At 31.1% G+C, this 18,090-nt stretch overlaps 2 protein-coding genes across 13 annotated transcripts in view; one reads left to right on the forward strand and one right to left on the reverse strand.

Annotated features, from left to right (window-relative positions):
* The window catches only part of LOC18096666 (mediator of RNA polymerase II transcription subunit 15a), a 116,689-nt gene that overhangs the window by 15,571 nt on the left and 83,028 nt on the right, over window positions 1-18,090 (forward strand). The window lies entirely within an intron of this gene.
* The window catches only part of LOC18096661 (receptor-like protein 56), a 110,235-nt gene continuing 93,632 nt past the window's right edge, over window positions 1,488-18,090 (reverse strand). For 3 of the 12 annotated variants that reach the window (XM_052450950.1, XM_052450949.1, XM_052450948.1), the window contains 6 exons: window positions 6,354-6,368; window positions 6,094-6,240; window positions 5,390-5,536; window positions 4,304-4,465; window positions 3,892-4,041; window positions 1,488-3,799 (listed from right to left, as the gene is read on the reverse strand). In XM_052450950.1, the coding sequence (XP_052306910.1) occupies window positions 1,647-3,799; window positions 3,892-4,041; window positions 4,304-4,465; window positions 5,390-5,536; window positions 6,094-6,240; window positions 6,354-6,368 (2,774 nt within the window). In that variant the 3' untranslated portion in view covers window positions 1,488-1,646. Of the gene's footprint in view, window positions 3,800-3,891; window positions 4,042-4,303; window positions 4,466-5,389; window positions 5,537-5,630; window positions 5,655-6,093; window positions 6,241-6,353; window positions 6,519-6,620; window positions 7,083-18,090 lie in introns of those variants that run through there. The other 9 variants (XM_052450955.1, XM_052450952.1, XM_052450951.1 and 6 more) reach the window with 9 other exon arrangements.

Below are 18,090 nucleotides of genomic sequence, written 5' to 3' on the forward strand. Positions count from 1 at the left end.
GTGGAAGTTTTGAGTATTGTGATTGAATGAAGTCTAGTCAATAACTTGGTAACATCAGAAAACAAAGGAAACACTGCTGAAATTTTTTTTAAAAATAAAAATCTCATAATCTTAGACATACTATTCAATACTTGACATTAGTAAGGAAATGTTTGAGATTTCATGACATTTGAGGGTGTTACAAGGTAAATTGTCTCTGCAATTTCTTCTGGATTAGCTGTCCATGCATGATTATCTGCAATTTCCCTATGTTGAGCTTTTGTATTAATTTGTTTTCATCATCAGCATTGCCTGTCACTGTATCATCTGCACTAATCACCTACCCCTCGCCCCAACCGCCCCCACAACCATGCATCGACACAGAAGAATTGGAATAGAAACATTTTTTTTCACTAATGTTTTGCTACAAAGGATCAATGTAATTTTTAATTCTCGTGTATGTTAACTTTGCTTTTCAGCTTGACTCTCATTCGCAACAACCGAAGTCAGAACAGCTTGAAAAGCTGGAGGTTTTCAAGGTCATGTTGGAGCGCTTGATAACATTCTTACAGTTCTCTAAAAACAACGTCACACCTAGTTTCAAGGAGAAATTGGGTTCCTATGAGAAGCAGATTGTAAGTTTTCTAAACCCAAGCAGATTCAGGAGGCCTATTCCTAATCTACAGCTCGGACAACTTCCCCAGCCTCCAGTTCATCAATTGCAGTCCCATGAAAATCAACTAAATCCCCAGTTGCAATCATTGAATGTGCAAGGTTCTATACCAACAATGCAGCAGAACAATATGTCAAGCTTGCAGCATGGTTCTCTTTCATCTTTATCTGGGGTTTCCATGTCACAACCAATTATGATGATGCGGGACGAGAGATTTTAAGAAAAGAAAAGGGGGAAGAGAGAATGATATTGTAGCAAAAATTTCACAGGACTTGCTACAAATCCAAGCCAAAATATTTGAGCTTGTCATGTTGAATCATCTCTTCTAGAATTTTGTCCTTTTTCCTGCCTGGGGCATCAAACATCAAACATGACCTGAAATGTTGAGGAAACAGAAGGGAGGTGTTTTTTTAAACACAAGGCAGATTTTTATGAGGGCAAATCTTCAGCGTTTCAACAGGGATTAACTTTTCTCAAAAGGAGCTTTGGTTTAATTCCTACAAGCTGCGGGAAAATCTTCAGCGTTTCGACAGGCAGATTAAATTTTCTTAAAAGGGGCTTTGGTTTGATTCCTACATGCTGCGGGAAAATCTTCAGCGTTTCGATAGGCAGCCTCAATCTGCGAGCACTCCAAGCTTTGATTGAATAACTGAGGTGGATCTTCTTGCTCCAATTTCAATGCTTTGATTGAATAACTAAGGTGGGGTCGCCCTTGAAACATTGGCAGATGTAAGTGTTGCTCACATGCATAGAATATTTTGTTTTAACTTAGTAGTGGTTTTGGCAATTTATTTTCAGACAAGTCTTGAGAGTTGAAAGAGTAATCACACCCGAGTCAATGACCAATCCAAATCAGCTCCCTTACTAATGGTTCAGGAATGAGAAGTCCGACAAATATATTTGATGTAGAGACAGTACACTACAGAATTAAGCACCCAATAGCTAAACAAACAATCATGACAAACTAGGAACGACCGTCTCCCTGGTAACAAATTCACCTTCTGAAGTTGGAGAACTTGCGAAAACTAGCCACCACAAAATAGTAGCAAGTATCTATGCAGTCTTCAATGAAGTACAACCACCTGCGTCGCCAATATGGATTGATGTAGAGAACTATTGCAATCGTCATCACCACAACTGTGTAACATACACCAAAACTGATGTAGAAAAAGTCAATGTCTATGAAACCATCATCTCCTTGTTCATCATCAGGCACTAGCTGAGATGACACTGCTTCCTCACTACAATTGTTTCGCAATGGAGGTCCACACAAGAAAGGATTTCCTTCGTAACAACTTTCATCGAAGGTCCCAAATTGAAATTTTCTCTCAGGTGTCTTACCTGACAAGTTATTGTGTGCCACACTAAAAACTTCCAGCATGGTAATTTCAGTAAGTTGTGGAGGGATGACACCATTCAAGTTGTTGTAAGAAAGATCCAAACTCTCAATCTGCTTTAGGTTTGAGAATGTTGCAGGGACAGATCCAGTGAGATTGTTGTGTGATAAGTTTAATGATAGTAACTCAATTAAGTTTCCAAATTCTGGTGGGATTGCTTCTACGAAGTTGTTATTGGAGAGATCAATACCAGACATGTAGCCGAGAATCTTCCCCTTGTAACAATAATACATATTTTTAGTTGTAAATTCTATCACTTCTGTAAAGTTAACCATAAAATCCTTTCCCAAGCTGTACATACTATTAACTAGTGGTGGACCCATTGTTTCATAATAAGCTCTTTCTATGGACCATGATTCAAAACCAACATTGAGATCCACAAACGCTTTCTGGGAACTTGCCATGAAAGTAAGATTGCCCAAACATGATGGTATTGTACCAGAGAGCTGGTTTTTTGAAACATCCAAAATGCTTAACTGTTCTAACAAGCATAACTGAACAGGGAGCTCACCATCAAAGTGATTAGCCCTTAGAAGAAGAACACTCAATGATGAAAGATTGCCAATCCAATTTGGAATGGAGCCGATGAAGCTGTTATCTCGAAGATCCATCGTAACCAGGGAAGAGCTGTTAGAAAATCCATATGTTAATGGACCACTCAATCTATTTTTGGATAGATGCACATAGATTAGAGATGGTGGACTAAAACAAGATGGTATATATCCAGACAAGTTGTTCTCAGAAAGGTCCAAATACTCAAGGTGGCCAAGCTTACAAAAGTCTCTATGGATCGGACCCTTAAAATGATTTTTGGACAAATTAATTACTCTAAGGTCCGTAGAATTGACGAACCACCTTGGAAGCATGCCTGAAAATTGATTGTAACTCAAATCCAATACAATCCACTTTTTCCACCCATATAATGGAAAATCTGATATCTGACCCCAAAAGTTGTTACCACCCAAATTGTTGTTTGACAGGTTGAGAAACAATAATGTTGTTAGTTGTCCTAGTTTTACTGTGGACAATTGATTGTTGGATAAATCTAACATTTCCAAAGAGCTAATATTTCCTAAACAAGAAGGAATACAACCTGTGAATCCATTCTTAGCCATCATTAAGGTTTGTAGATTTGGAAAGATCAAACAAATATCTTTTGGAATTTGACCGCTCATGTTGTTGTTGGATATATCTAATTCGGTCATATTTGGATATAGGTGATCTTGCAACTGCAAAGTACCAACAAAGGAGTTCTCGCTCAAATATAATTGCTCCAATCGTGTATTGTTCTTAAGCAACCACGATGGAAACATTCCGGTGATGTTGTTGTGGGAGAGATGAAGGAATCTTAAGTGGTATTGGTAATAGAGGAAGTTAGGAATTTCTACATTGAGTGCTTCCGTTGTTTTTGACAAGCTAAGAAAGACTAGTTGGAACTTTGGAATCAAATCATGAAAGGCAGCAGGATCTGCTACTAGTTTGTTGTTCTCACTAGAGAAGAACTTGAGGCTTGAGTGGTTCAAAAAAGGCTTCATTGAAGTGGGAACTTCAAAGAGGTTATTTGATAGTGAGAGGAATTCAAGGGATATGAGGTTGGTAAGGGGACTAGAGGCAATATTTCCAGTAAAGTGGTTTTCAGAAACATCTAATAGTTGTAAAGATGACAAGTTTCCCATACAATCTGGGAGTGAACCTCCTAAATTATTTCCAGAGATATCTAACTGCTTCAGATTCTTCAATTCACACCAACCTGTATAATTTATCTCGAAACAGTCAAAAATAGTGTTGAAAGAATCTTTTATTGATGATGTAATTATAGGCGGATGGAAGTTGTTAATTTACCTTGAGCGGGTAAGGCGCCATTGAGGTCAGATCCACCAACAGACAAGACTTGAAGAGCAGGCAATGCTCCAATGTTCTGGAGAAAGTTTATTGGGAGAGAAGTATGATCTAGATGCAATTCTTCAAGGGTGCTAGAATTGAAGAAAGTCCCTGTGAAAAAAGAAGAAGAAGAGATATGAAGAAAATAATGGTGGTGCAGAATAGCCATGTGCCATTATTATTAATTAAGATTTTAAGAAACTAAACTATGACTGCAGGAAGTCCAGCTTCCTTAAACCTATGATGTGTAGAATTGAAAACAGGCAATCAAGTAAGTAGTGAAATTAAATGTTATCTTGATCAAGTTTTTAAACAACAAATTGCCTGAAAAATCCAGAGATTTCAAAAGGTATTGTAAATAACAGAACTTTACCATTGACAGTCGTCGATCCTGTCAACTCATTAAATGATAGATTTAAAGACTTGAGAGAAGAAAATCCACGCAGATGTGATAAAATGTTGTCGTTGAATATATTATTAGAGCTCAGGTCCAGGTTCTCGAGTTTCCCCAAATGTGATGATATGATCTCAAAACCTGCAAGAGTAAGTCGTTAAAGTCGTTATATAAAATATCATTCTAATTTTGATCTTATTGGAAATATTAAGAAACAATTTTTAAATATCATGAAGGCATATTTAATATATTATATAAAATATTACGAAATAATTTTTAATCATTCTAATTTTGATCTTATTGGAAAAAAAAACAATTTTTGGATATAAAGTCGATAAAGATGGAAACTAAGTTATGATAGACTTACAAAACAAGATAAAGAAACTTATAATTAAGATCTCATCGGTAATTAAAACAAGAATAATAATCGATCCTAGATAGCAACATATTGTCCAAATATTTCACCATAAAATCATCCTCCACCACAGAATGATATTCTGATTAAAAAAAGGTCCAAAATAATATAAAACCCATTAAAAAGAGAGGAAATAATAAATGGCTATAAAACAGTCGAGAGTTTTTCTCATAAAGAAATTGGCAGTCTCTCGTTGGCTGTCTAGTTATTTGTATTGGATATTTCTCTAAGTTTTAATAATTACAATTTTCTTAATTATAATATTCTAGGAGAGAGCTTCTTATTATGTTATTCAAAACCCATTCAAACTCAAATGCATTAAAAAAAAAAAACTTAGAGTTGTGTTCGACTAAGTATCTCAAGCCAGAAAAAACATATATAAAAATATATTTATTTAAAAAGATAAATATAAAATATATATTTATAGGAGAGTTTTGAAGTGAACTTCTGATTGCTAATTTAATCTAAATATTACAACACTTTTGGCATAAAAGGGCCAAAATAAGAATAAAATATATGCCTCTTGGACCTCATTCCAAGTGCCTCTTTACGTAGATATAAAGTCGTCCTCATTTTTGTTGATAAAGAAACAATATAATTAAGAGAATGTCATGTGAAGCATTTAGGTAGGTAGAAACTGTGTATTATACCTGATCCTGTCAACATATTGTACGACAGATCCAAAGACTTGAGAGATGAAAATCCAGTTAGAGATGGAAAAATGCTTTCGTCGTATTGATTCCCCCATAGATGAAGGTTCTCCAGCTTTTTCAACCTTGATGACAAGACTTTGAGACCTGCATATTGGAAGGAAATAATTAAATGCGTAGAAAAAAATGATATGAGAAGGAGAAAAGAAAAGGTTTCAAAGCTAAATAATTAAAAGGTTACCATAGAAGCTACCTCCTGATCCAGCTGTCAACCCATCGGTAATTAAAACAAGAATAATAATCGTTAAATATCATTCTAATAATAATAATCTGTAAGTTGAAATCCGTTCGTAACTGAATTCCTCTATCTATTTAGTTAGTAAGATGCTTAGTTGTCACTAATTTAGTAATTATAATTTGTTCCTAACTGCCTCTGTTTTCTAGCAAGTACTTTCCCTATTTTATCCATGGCATTAAAGAATTATAAACTTTTTCACGTTTTATTTCTCAAAGTCCAAATATTTCACCATAAAATCACCCATGGCATAAAAGGGCCAAAATAAGAATAAAATATATGCCTCTTGGACCTAATTCCAAGTGCCTCTTTAGGTAGATATAAAGTCGTCCTCATTTTTGTTGATAAAGAAACAATATAATTAAGAGAATGTCATGTGAAGCATTTAGGTAGAAACTGTGTATTATACCTGATCCTGTCAGCTGATTGTGTGAAAGATCTAAAGACTTGAGGGATGAAAACCCAGTTAGAGATGGACAAATGCTATCGTTGAATTGATTCCCCCATAGAAGAAGGTTCTCCAGCTTTTTCAACCTTGATGACAAGACTTTGAAACCTGCATGATGTTTCTCAATAGCATATTGGAAGGAAATAAACGCATAGAAAAAACATGATATGAGAAGGAGAAAAGAAAAGGTTTCAAAGCTAAATAAATAACTAAAAGGTTACCATAGAAGCTACCTCCTGATCCACCTGTCAACCCATTGTGTGAAAGATCCAAAGACTTGAGAGTGGAAAGGTTACCATTGAAACATGACAAAATGCTTTTATCATTAGTAAATTGGTTAACACGTAGGTCAAGATTGCTCAGTTTTGATGATAGGACTTCGAAGCCTGGAAGAGAATCATCAAAGCAAGATAATTGACATTAAACACCAACCAACCAACCTTCATTTATTTTATGATTATAATTAAGTGCAGAAACATTGAACTAACCTTCATTCTCCAAGCAACCAACCAATCCATTCCATCCCAAATCAAGACTTTGCAATTCTTTAAAAGGCTGAAACAAAGATGCGTTGAGAACCCAATCGCCCAAGCTCTCATCTCTTTCACCAAAAAGAGAGACCTGGATCACTCGCCTTGTAGTGTTATCACACTCGATCCCACGCCACTCACAACAATTACTATTGGTGTCCACCCAATGATCTCTCCAGGAAACGCCATGTGGGTTGATCAAAGATTGGATCTCCAAGAGACCAATCCTCTCTTCCTCCAAACACCCATAACAACGACCATACCATTCGCCAACCAAAGTCAATAATATTGCTAGCAACATCCAAGCCCCCATTCTTTTCATCATCATCTTAGATAATTCTATGAACAACTACGTAGAATATTGTTGTTTGTTATGTGTCTTTGGGCAACCATAGAGGTCCTATTTATACTACAATTTTGGCCATTTCCATGATTTTATCTGCATATCTTATGCAGGTTCTATGTTTTGAGATTTGAATATTAATTTATTTCTTTTTGGAATATTCTTGGATTCGAATATTATTTTATTTTACTGTTTAGCACTTATTCTATTTGCATTTAATTATATTTTGGTTACTAATTATTCAATTTAAAAAAATAAAAAAAAAATTGTTGCAGTACTTCAACATTTTTATCGACATTTATATGTGATTTCACGTAAAATCTTTTCAAATTTATAATTGTACTTCTCTCGTTATAATTTAGAATCATTTAGGACCCTACTTGCATGGTTTCATCACTATCATATATATATATATATATATATATAATTAAATACATAAATTATCAATAATAATAAACTTGGAATAATTATAAATCTTATTCTTGTGGATTGTGTGGCTACAGTATTATATACAAAAACTTCAAATATATATATATATATATATATATATAAAAGAATGCTAAAAGTGACATTCTCTTGGGTGATCACCACAAGCCCATCTAAAACACACAAGCCATATAAAAATCACACGACAGCCAATTACCTTATCTTGTGAGAAAAAAGATTAAAAAAAAAAAAAAGAAGCATTTTCTAGGGTGTGCAATGACAGACAATCTTTCTCGTTATGACATTCAATGCTCTGTTAGAAGATGCTCTTCTCATGGGGAGCAAAAATCAGTAGCCTCCCATGGAATCCTCATAAACCTTTCTGTGTGCTCTTCTAAGATATTAAAAATGTCAAACATACATCAATAATAAGAAAAACAATAAAAAAAGAAAGCTATACAAATGGAGCTTCCAACAAAAAGATATGGGAAGTTCGAGGGAAAAAATGATTAGTTAATTCAAAACAACAGCAGTAAGTAATAATTGCAAAACACGATACCGAAACCAAATTGAAAAGTGAGCAAAATACAAAACTGGTTACATGTATCAAAAGGAACTGGATCCAATTTCTCCACCACTGTATGTCCCTTTTGTTCAGTCTATGTTTGGTGCAATCACCTAAAGCTAGATACAAAAACAGCGCCTTACTCTACAAGTAGCTTATCAAAATATATGTTGTAAATTGCAAACACGTGCTAACAATAAATTGTGGCCAGAGGATTTGCTTCGATCCCAGAGGCCATTGAGGATATTCGTCAAGGAAAGGCTCACCCTCTTGATTTATTATTTAATTTTCTGGGTCTAGCTCGTATGCTTAGGCCTTACGTCATTACTTCAAAGGCTTTAAGTTACTAATGTGTGATGATTCTCTGCAGTTAGTAATTGTTGTTGATGATGAAAATGAGGGGGACCTTATAATGTCTGCGTCAGAGGCAACACCAGATAAAACTCCCTCAACTACTGTATGTCTCTAACTGTGAAAATATCACTCTAAATGCATTTATGAGTTGGTGAGACCATTTCCATCTGCCCATTGGTCCCTGAGACCGTTGTCATCATGCATTTTTCCACGAGATGGGTTCGTGGAAAAACTTTGGTTTAATTGGAAATGCTGTTATTGGTTAGAAACTTTTTAATTAAAATAAATTTGATTATTTGATTGGAAAAATCCTTAAATGTTATTAACACATGAAATCAATTTATTTTCTTAAGAAAAAAAAATATTGAAACCATATAGGTAATTTATTTATTTATTTTAATGAAATATTAAATAGTTTTAAATCTTGTGGTATATTGCCGTCATGCAATTTTTTTCCTCAAGATGGGTTCGACAGACAATCATAAGGTTCCGCCCATCCGCCATGGAAATCATGCATTTATGAGTCCCGGAGACCATTGGCATCTGTAGCGTTGCCTTTCCTCGAGACCATTTCCATCATGCATTTATGAGTTGGTGAGACCATTTCCATCTGCACATTGGTCCCTGAGACAGTTAACCATCATGCATTTTTCCATAAGATGGGTTCATGGAAAAACTTTTGTTTAATTGGGAATTTATTGTAACCATATAAGTAATTTATTTATTTATTTTAATGAAATATAAAATAGTTTTAAATCTTGTGGTATATTTCTTGTCTTTAAGAGCTATGAACTTATATCTCAAAACTTGAAAACTAATATAAAGATATTAAGTGATCATTGAATTCCTCTTGATAGAATTTAGTTGTATAATGTACTAAAGTTTAAATATGCGACTTTAGAATCACCCAGAAGGCAGTGAATCACACGGGAAGATTGAAAGAATAATTAAAGTGATTTTACTAACATTGTAAAAATAAAATTGAATTGCATAAAAGTAATTAACCGACGAGTTGACCCCAAGTCAAAGTCTTCTGTTGAAAAACATGAATAAATGGTTGACGATGGCCAGCTCACTTTCCATGAAGATGATGGATGCTAGCCCTCCCTTCTATCTTTATGGAAATCACGTCTAGAAATCATGCTTTAATTTTAAGCTTGAGAAGGGATGATATATATATGCTTTAATTTCAACTTGTATAAAAAATAAATCTTAATGTAGTGTGTTAGAATGCAACCACCGATTCATTAATTTTAATGGCTGGTCATTTAAACTTGGGTGTTTTTTCGGTATTAATATATATATATATTCCTCAATTATCATAAAAAATTAAGAAAAAACTAATAATAAGATTAAAAATAAATGTTTTATTTATCGAAATAATTATTAAAAGTAAGGTTTACTCAAGGTATATATGGGACGATAAAAAAATAACAATAAAATCAATTTATAAAAAAAATCATAGATTTAGTTTTCCTAAATTTTAAATGTAGTGCAAAATTAGCCTTTCAAGAAATAGAGAATCTTCCTCTTTGAAGGAATTAATTAGTGGGTTGGAAAAATGTCGTCTTTTGCTCTAAAATTTTCTTCACTTTCTCTATAGTTTTACCTTACACTAATATTGTCAGAAAATGATATATACTTCTTGTGTTATCCTTCAAGATTTCAGTTGAAAAGGAGGGTCGTAAAAAAATTAATTTGTATAAACATATCCTTAACTCTGTATCTTCTCTAGATATGTCTGCGACTGAGCTCCATAAAGAATTCCTATTTAACAATCTGTCCATCAAGTTTTTGATCCCCGATTAAGACCATCTTGATAAATGAGATTTTACTCTGTAATTTTAATGCATAGCTGTCAATGATCCGAAACATGCAAATTAAAATTCAAAGTGTGAGCATTGAATTTCTTGTCAGTTTACACCTTTCTGTGGTGTTTCCTCTTTCCATTGATTGAAGAGCGTCCAAGAGGAAAAACTGAAAAGGCAAAAGTTCTGTTGTACAGTGAAAAAGAGCATGAGAAATACACAAAAACAGAGATGCGTGAATCCTTCCCCACTAGCGGCTCTCGTTCATCGGATCATTGTGGTTTCAAGATTGATGCCCAATCATTGCCCTCTTTGTTCGATTCCTCAGACCTTTAGGAAACTGTATATGAGATGTTACAGAGTGACGGAGGACTTGACAAAGGGCTGAGGGGTGGGTGAGATGTTATGTCAAGAAATGATTTTGGAAAATTTCTTCATATGTGTTGAATAACTAAGATAAGATAGGAGTCTTGAACAAGGCAAAAGCATAGGCTCTCCAAGACGATTGACCAGAAGGAGAGAAGGAAGGCTCTATATCCTTAGCACGTCAAACACTCCTTTGCACATTAGAGAAATTGTCGAGTTATTAGAGCCAAAATTAGAGGCTAGCTAGCATAAAAGAAAAACAGAGGACAGTATATACAAGACAGGGGAGGAAGTAATAACATACATACATATACATATACATATACATATACATATATATTAAAAAGAACTTGAGTTAACGCATCAAGTCTATGACCCAGATCATGAGATCGGGATAAGCAAATTCAATGTTAAAAGAAGAAATTAAAGAAAAAACCATAAAAACATATGTGATTTAACAATATTAAACAATTATTAAAATCTTTCATTTTATATATATTAAAAATAAATATTAATAACTATTATATCAATTTGTGAATGTTTCAATTTGGATGCGATTAAATGTTTTATATATGACATTTTTCTTAAGAATATCTTGTTCATTAAAACCAAAATTATTTAACATGATTAGATTTAATTTCCAGATGAGGGTTTAGGTCATAAATTGGCCTGATATTCGAATCAAGATTTGGGTCATAAATCGAACAAGTTAGCTTATGTTGAATGGTGTTAATCCAAAATTATATCATTTTAAGATTTCTTTTTAGAAAAAATCAAAACTGCGTAGTTAAAAAAAGTAAAACTAGTTTCTGACTGAGTTGACTAAGAGCATGTTTGGCAGTGTGGTTGTGGGTGCTTTTCAAATAACTTTTTGTGCCAAAATGCATGTCAATGATGTTTTTTCATTTTTTAAAAATCATTTTTGACATCAGCACATCAAAACGATCCAAACCATACAAACCATATTAAATTTTAGTTAAAAAAAAATTCAAATTTTTTGGGAACGCCGCCGCAGCCGCGTTCCCAAACGTGCTCTAAGTGGGGGGTTGATTTATCTGGTCAACTAGGCTTAATTGAGTCAACTCTCACTTGGTTTTTTCTAAACCTAAATCGGGTTAGGTTCCAAATTAAAATGTTAGGCTTGAATTAAATTTAACAACGCTGATTAAAACCACATTGTAGAAAAAATTGAATTGCATAAAAGTAATTAACCGAAAACTTGTATTCCTTCTTATAAAGTTGAACCCATGTCTGTTTTTTTTTTTTTTTTTTTGAAAAAATATGAATCAAAGGTTAACACTAGGCAGCTAACTTTGAATGACAAAGACGAATATAGAAGACTTGCTACTTTCTTTATGGAAATAACTTGTGGAAAATCATGCCTTAATTTTGATGGCGATGGCAAAATCAAAGAGTATCGTTGATAAAATGAACCACAAATGATATTATTTCTAAAATACTTCTTGTCATTGTCATGACAATAAATCTTCTTCTTTTTCTTTCTAAATAGTCTATTTTTTGTAACACAACCAACACGTAAGATGAATGGGAATTTGCAGTGTGAGATGGGTTTGTGAGACTTTTGCCATCTGCAATTTTTTCCACGCCAGTGAGATGGTCTATAAGACCATTGCCCCCTAAGCATTTATGAGTTCGTGAGACCATTTCCATCTGCACATTGGTCCTGAGACTGTTGCCATCATGCATTTTTTCCACGAGATGGGTTCGTGAAAATACTTTGGTTCAATTGAGAATGCTGTTATTGATTGGAAAATTTTTAATTAAAATAAATTTGATTATTTGATTGGAAGAAATCCTTAAATGTTATTAACACAAAGAAATCAATTTATTTTCTTAAGAAAAAAATATTGTAACCATATAAGTAATTTATTTATTTATTTTAATGAAATATAAAATAGTTTTAAATCTTGTGGTATATTTCTTGTCTTTAAGAGCTATGAACTTATATATCAAAACTTGAAAACTAATATATATATATATATATATATATATATATATATATATATATATATATATATATATATATATATATATATATAATGCTTTTCAAAACAAAAAGGATTTTGATGGAGAGGACATTGCAACAAATTATCCACCACGAGATGGGTCAGTGATACCATTGTCATCATGCAATTTTTCCCACGAGATGGGGCCGTACGCTTGGGGCTCTAAAAGCTATGGTTTTTAATTCACTATGTCACGTCCAGAATGGGAGGTATATCTTATTTCAATTTAAAAAATGGAATAAATTAGAAAATATTTCATCTTGTTTAGAATATTATCTCCTTACATGCATGAATTTCAACTAAATTTTGACTAGAATATTTCGGTTCTATTCCGGCCATTCTATTATGTCCAAATAATGTTTTGTTTTGCTTTTATATATATAAAAAATATAATTTATTTTTATGATATCAATTATACCTTTAAATTCAACTACTGAATTAGACTGAAATTTTATAATCTCCTAATATGTATTTATATCACAAGTTAAAATTTTAGAGCAATCAGAGTTTAGAAAGACTTTGTGAAATTACTGTTTATATTTTCATAATTTTATTTAAATTCATAATTTTATTTTGAAATGTTATTTTTTGTGTTTTTTTTATATTGATTTTTTTTTAATTTTTTAATTTAATAATAAATTTATTAAAAATTAAAATTCATAATTTATTTTTATTTATTTTATTTAAAATTATTATATTCTCATTACTCAGATCACGAAAAAAACCTTTGCTTTAATTGGGAATGCTGTTACAAGTAATTGGACTCCGTGGGATGGGATCATGCATTTTTTTTCCACAGCATGGGTCCGTAAAGTCCTCTATAAAAGCTTAAACCTCCTTACTATCCTCTATATCAATTGATCAGCATTTATAAGATGGGGCTGTTCCTTCTGATGCTGATGGTTTTAGTAATGATGGTTTCTTGCAAGGATGGCTGCCTCTTGGAGTATATTGACTTGAGAATTAATTGTTTTGATAACAGTATTTTATTATTTGTGGAGTGATTTTTATTTTTTAAATCAATATATTTAGATTATAATAGAGTGAAAGAGTTAATAGGTTTAAAAAATTAGGAAAAAGCTAATATTAATTATAGTTAGGGACCAAACTGGAATTTTTGCAGATTTTTAAGGGTCAAATTATAATTTTATCAAATTGATGAAAGACCAAAATGAAAATGTCATATTCATAACTATACTGGAATTTTGCCCATAATTCTTCTTTAATTTTGTTTAGAATCTTGGATTATGCTCTAGGGACCAAACTGATTTTTTTTTCAAAATTTAGGGATTAAACTGAAAGTTTCACAAATTGAGGGACCAAACTGAAATTTTTTCATCTTCAACCTCAAATCCAGATTTTTCACAAATTACCTATTGATATATCAAGATTTTTAACTAGATGAGGGTTTAGGTCATAGATTGGCCTAATACTCGAATCAAGATTTGGATCAAGTTAGCTTATTGACTAGTATTAATAAAAAATTGTATTATTTTAAGATTTAATTCAATCAAATAGATAAAACTACCATGCCATTCCACAATTAATTTATTTTATTATGATTTAGTGTTATGTTAACCAGGCAACATTTAATTAGCATGATATAAAATACAAAAATAGTGGGAACATAAAAAACATGCTTTTATATATTTTTTATTTTAAAAGTACAAATTTTACTTTAAGACTATTGTAAAAAGATATTTATTTTAAATTTATTTATATTTTTATAATTCAAAAATTAAAAATAAAACAGAATTAATCCATACTCATCTAAAAACAATTAACTCTAACATCATTATTTTATAACAAAACTAGCAAAGATAATTTATTAATCACTAAGTTTTCTGGTTATAAATACATTAGTAATTGTCTTTGTCTCTTTTGTATTTCTAACTATTAACGAATTGAATATATAATAAATAGCGAGTGAAAGAATAAATTTAGTTGTATAATGTACTAAATATTAAATAGGTGACTTTAGAATCACCAAGCAGTGAATCACACGGGAAGATTGAAAGAATAATTAAAGTGATTTTAGTAACCGACAAGTTGACCCCAAGTCAAAAGTCTTTTGTGGAAAAACATGAATAAAAGGTTGAGGTAAGGTCATTGCTATCAAGCGTTTTTTTCTACGAGATGGGTCCGTTACACCATTTCCGCTCAAGCTTGAGAAGGGATGATATATGCTTTAATTTCAACTTGTATAAAAAATAAATCTTAATGTAGTGTATTTGTGTCCAAGAACCATCTTAACCCAATAGTTTAAGCTGTTAGGTAAGGTCTCAAAATATGATTTATATTATTCTTTAACACACTCTCTCAAGTAAAAACCTTTTGGACTTGAAATTTGCACAGGTCCACATTACCTTGTGCTTAATTTTTATCAAATAAATGAAGATGGTGAGATTCGAACTCGCAACTGCTTAGTCATCAAGGCTCAAATACCATGTCAAAGAACCATCTCAACCCAATAGCTTAAACTGTTAGGTAAGGTCCCAAGATATGATTTATATTATTCTCTAACACACCTCCTACCTTATGATTAATTTTTATCAAATAAATAGGGATAGTGAGATTCGAACTCGTGACCGCTTGGTCATAAAGGCTCTGATACCATGTCAAAAAACCATCTCAACCCAATAACTTAAGTTGTTAGATGAGGTCCCAAAATATGATTGATATTATTCTCTAACAATATTTTCTTCATTTTCTCTATAGTTTTACCTTACACTAATATTGTCAGAAAATGATATATACTTCTTGTGTTATCCTTCAAGATTTCAATTGAAAAGGAGGGTCGTAAAAAATTTAATTTTTATAAACATACCCTTAACTTAATTTGGATGTGGATAATTGTTTGCAATATATTTACATCCAATATAAACAATTCATCAATGATCAAGTCGGCATTGGTTAGCTAAAATATTGAAAATACTTACTCTTTTTTTTTTTTTGGCCATGCAGTTCCTATATATATATATATATATATTAGTTGAAATTTCATGATGTCCATTAATCCTTTTAAATTAAAGTCAAGTTATTAATTATATCCTATAAATTTCTAGAAAAACTAATTCTCTCAAATTTCGTCGTCTTTTTTACTAACTATAGAAGGCGATTGCTACAAACTAAAATTTCAAGATGAAATTGAGAAATCTGAAGGAGCAAACTGAGAATCTACCAAAATCTGACCAAGTCGTTTCACTAGTGGTTTCAATTAAAAAGCTGAGAGGCAGGCAATTTCCCAGAAACCCTCTTGGACCCCATAAATGAAATAATGACACATGCCGGGGAACATAGAAAAATGAGCCTATAATCGAATGATCAATACCGGCGAAAGAAATCAAATGGAGTATAAGGTGAAGAGTAAGCCATCGACAGCACTTTGGAGGCTATAATCGAATCAGCTGCTTCTATGCAATATCTTATCTTGCATTTTTCCTCGAGGAGAGGCCATGAGACGTCCTCTTCCAACCATCATGCATTTTTTTCCACGAGATGGGTTCGTGGAGAAACTTTGGTTTAATTAGGAATGCTGTTATTGATACGAAACTTTTTAATTAAAATAAATTTGATTATTTGATTGGAAAAAATCCTTAAATGTTATTAACACATGACATCAATTTATTTTCTTAAGAAAAAAATATTGTAACCATATTGTAAAATATTTTAAAAAAATGAAATTGTTTTAAATAAATAACTTTTGAATCATCGAGTAGTGAAACACAGTAAGAGTGAAGAAAGTGAAGAATAATCTAAGTGGTGCGGGTCTACATCAATTTTTGTCCATATTTTTGGTATTAATCCCTTCATCTATTTATATTCGGAGAAAAGAACATCACCTACTGCTTTTCTTGTCTCTTCTTGCTTGGAAGATAAGGTAAGTGAACTTTCGAGTGCCACTCATTTTAGTACATGGACTTAGTTATTTGATCAGAGCTTTATCGCAAGTTAAATTTGTTTAATTAAAAAAATTATAATAGATTTCTTTAATATATTTTTTATTTTAAAAACATTAAGTTAAAATTAAAAAATTTATATACAAATATAGTCAAATAAATCGAGAATTATATGTGTTAATAAATGAAAAAAAACCATAAACGATGACTCAAAATAAAAACTAAAAAAATTAAGAGACAGGTGTAAATCAAAATATTTAATTTCAAAAGACATGACATTTACGCAATTGTATTTTCTAAAAATTCAAATTAAAATAATTTTTTAATTCGATCAAACAATAATAAAAACATATACACATTATAAATTGATTGAATAAAATAAAAGGAAAAAATAATATGCAAGGCTGCACATATTAAAAATATTATTTGAAAATAAATTTCTTTTTATTTTCAAAAAATAAAATTCAGCTATAAAAAAGATTTTATATATTAAATTAAAAATAAATAAACTTCAAAATAATATGCAAGGATGTACATAAGCCCTTTAAAAGGAAAAGTGATAGATAGAGAACAAAAGTGGAACATTTTTTGTTAACTAAATAAACTTTATAACTATTATTCTATTAATATTAAATTAAAAATATATATTAAAAATAAATATTAAAACTTATTATATTAATTTGTGAATTTATCAATTGAGATGTGAATTATATTTCTAAAATGCTACAAGAAATTTCTATATACTACAACTAGCTTAAGAAAGTCATCTTCATCGAAACCATAGAGTACAGAAAAAAAAAATGAATTGCATAAAATTAAGTAATTAACCGAAACTGATATTCCTTCTTGAAACGTACGTTGAGTCAAGTTTATTTATTTATTTATTTTTGAAAAAAACATGAATAAAAGGTTAATGCCAGGCACATGACGATGATAGATAAAGAAAACTTGCTACTTTTTTTTTAGAAATTACGTGTGGAAAATTTAAGTCTTGAAAAAAATTGAAAATAAAATATTATTAGTCGTGTTATTTGCATTCTGGCAACAAAACTAATATGGAGACTTGATTGATAAAAATTCATAATTAAAAGCAAGTATTTAAATTAAAATAAATAAATCAATCAATACAAGTTTTTAATTAGAAAAAACAAGATACAAATACCCTGTGTAAGTGTCACTAACTCTTTGTATTTTCTAACTATTAAAGAATTGAATATATAATACTGCATAGAAAAAAATAAAGCTCAAGGCCTGTTTAGAAAACTAAGTACGTAGGCATACACCCAATCCAAGCACCGTCAAATCATTTTTTATACAAAGGGATGGGTGCCTTAGCTGTGCATGACATATAAAAAAAAATTGAAATTAAAAGATGATAAAATTAAAAAAAATAATTATAATCTTATAAATTATTTTAAATAAAATAAATATTAAAAAAATAATTATAAAAATTAAATCTGATAGATAAAAAATCTTAATTAAAAAAATAAAAAAAACTAAATGATAACCAAAATTAATATAAAATTAAAATTAAAAAAAATTATAAGATATAAAATTAAAAAAAAATCAAACCAAAATAAAACTATTTTTTTTCTAAAAGATATTCAGATTAGAAGCATTATAAAAAGCTATGAACTTTT

The sequence above is a fragment of the Populus trichocarpa genome, chromosome 3 (assembly GCF_000002775.5).
Source record: "Populus trichocarpa isolate Nisqually-1 chromosome 3, P.trichocarpa_v4.1, whole genome shotgun sequence".
In the NCBI taxonomy this organism is placed as follows: domain Eukaryota; kingdom Viridiplantae; phylum Streptophyta; class Magnoliopsida; order Malpighiales; family Salicaceae; genus Populus; species Populus trichocarpa.